Genomic DNA, 2,274 nt, shown 5'->3' on the forward strand with positions numbered 1-2,274 from the left:
GATCGAGACCAAAGGTATTCACATAGATCAATTACTGTGCATCAACTCCAAGAGTACAAATTTTGGACTACTGCTACTACCACGTAACAATTGAATGAATGAATGAGCACAGGGGCTATATGCAAGACGAAACTAAACTGGTACTGTATGCTTGGGCCCACGCGCTAGCTAGGTAGCTAGCTCATCATGATCTTGAACTCGTCGAAGCTGAGCACGCCGTCGCCGTCGAGGTCGAACCGGCAGATCATGGCGCGGCACTCGCCGGCGCCCCGCTCGGTGCCGAGCCTGCCGAGCATCCGCCCGAGGCTGGCCGGCGTGATGCACCCCTGCCCCTCCATCTCGTACATCCCGAACGCCTCCCTCAGCGCCCGGGTCCTCTGCTCGTTGTCCTCGTCCTCGGCGCTCGCCCAGGCCGCCTGCTGCGCCAGCTCGAGGAACTCGGCCTCGCACAGCAGCCCGTCGCCGTCCGCGTCCGCCGACGCCACCAGTGCCTCGGCCTCCTCTGCCGGCACGTCCTCGCCCAGCGTTGCCCGCATGCACCCCCGCAGCTCTACCGCGGAGACCCGGCCGTCGCTGTCCTGGTCCAGCGACGCGAATAGCGCCCTCAGCTCGCCCGACTTTGTCGCAACCATTCTCGCCGGATGATCGATCGATCGGTCGGGCTAACTAACCGGTGAACTAGACGCTTTTTGTCTTTGGTCGATCCTGCCTGTGCTTCCTAGATCCTCTGCTTTGCTGCTGCATGATCTTGTGGGAGCGCGTGTGCATATATACTCGTGGCGCGACGCGATCCTTGGAAGCTTCACGGCAGCATGCAGGGCGGGGGGAGAGATGCGGTGGTCGTCGTCGTGGACGTACATGCCGTGTGGCGGATTGCACAGGAGGTTTTTCTTCTGGGTGGTCAACCACGGCGGGTCAGTAGTCTTCTCCAGGAAATGGATGCGAAGTTTTCGTGGGGGCGTACGTGACTTTGGCGTGACGGCCGAGATGGTTCTCCTGGAGGAGAAAAGCAGGCGAAGGCACGGGGGAAATCTGCTTCGGCGACGGAAAAGTTCGATTTTGGCCCCGCGTTCGGTCCGACTTGGCAGGGCGGACGTCCGAGTCACGCGTGTGTCCTTTGCCGGGAAACTGGTGGCGCCTCCGCGTTGGCGTGCGTGGATTCCTTGCTATTCATGCCATGTCGACATCGTGCCACTGTCGTCGGATGGAAAAGTGGTATTCATCAACGGTTTGCTTGGGAGTGCTGATGCAAAACCAAGGCTCACCCAGCACGTAGCCAGTGGGAGAACTCCGTTTCTACGTGTTTTTCAGTTTCTTTATGATTTATGTCCTATTCACTAAGGTGAGGCGGTGACGGCTCTTTGAAGATAGGATAAGATTCTTTCCGCCTAGCTCCCATCTCGGAGATGTTTCTAGCATCGTCGGAGGGCGTGTGGAGGTCTGTCTCCGGCGGATCTCGTAGGAGTCGATTGATGCTTGTCTTCAGTGGATTCGGTCTATGTTCGTGTGTATACTGGTTGAATCCTTCTGATCTAAACTTCTCTTCGTCAGCAGCAGTTGTTATTGTTATGGCCTTATCACGACGACTTTTTGACTTTGTACTACAAAAAGGTTTGCCAGACTCCGGTGATGGAGGGGCAACGACAGCGACATGCCTTCGGCTCACTCTAGTGCTTGTAGTTGTTAATAAATGCTCCACAAACGTGTATGTAATTTTTATTTCTACTGCTTTTTGTACTATCTTGACGGTTGATGAATAGATCGGAAGTCCTCCTCCCCAAAAAAAAAATTGTGTGATATTTAGGTTTGCCCGTGCGACAACGGCGAAGCCAAAGACCAATACCTCGGTAGAGCTGCTGGTGTGCTGAGAGACTGGACATTGACAAAGTAATTAGGTGTGTGTGTGGCCAAGGGAGGTTAAGCCAAAGGGATTTGGCAAAAATAATTGTTATCGTGTGTTGTATTGCTGACACAGAACCGATAAAATCAACAAGAGATGGCGCTAATCATCCTAGAGTTCTGATAAGCTCCACGGGTCGTCCCCCGCGCGGGCGACTCGGGAGGGCACAAAAACGCTAGCTACCATTTCCCGCCGCTCCTCCCTTCCTCCCCTCCGTCGCTGTTGGAGGAAGCCGCCGGGTTAAGCCCGGAAGGCCGATAACGGTGGCGGTGGGACACCTCCCTCTCATGGCAGTCAGGTGGCACGGGACTCCCAGGCTCACGGGGGTGTGTTCCCGACCTGATCCATGGTGGTGCGGCGGCTAGTCCCGGCAA

General features: G+C 55.9%; 1 protein-coding gene across 1 annotated transcript; it reads right to left on the reverse strand.

Annotated features, from left to right (window-relative positions):
* Positions 1–766, reverse strand: LOC125530291 (putative calcium-binding protein CML31). The gene has a single exon (XM_048694687.2). The coding sequence runs from the start codon at positions 630–632 to the stop codon at positions 177–179; it is 456 nt and encodes a 151-aa protein (XP_048550644.2). The 5' UTR covers positions 633–766; the 3' UTR covers positions 1–176.
* Between the last annotated feature and the right edge of the window lie 1,508 nt (positions 767–2,274).

The sequence above is a fragment of the Triticum urartu genome, chromosome 3A (assembly GCF_056163025.1).
Source record: "Triticum urartu cultivar PI428250 chromosome 3A, HENAU_Tu73, whole genome shotgun sequence".
NCBI lineage: Eukaryota > Viridiplantae > Streptophyta > Magnoliopsida > Poales > Poaceae > Triticum > Triticum urartu.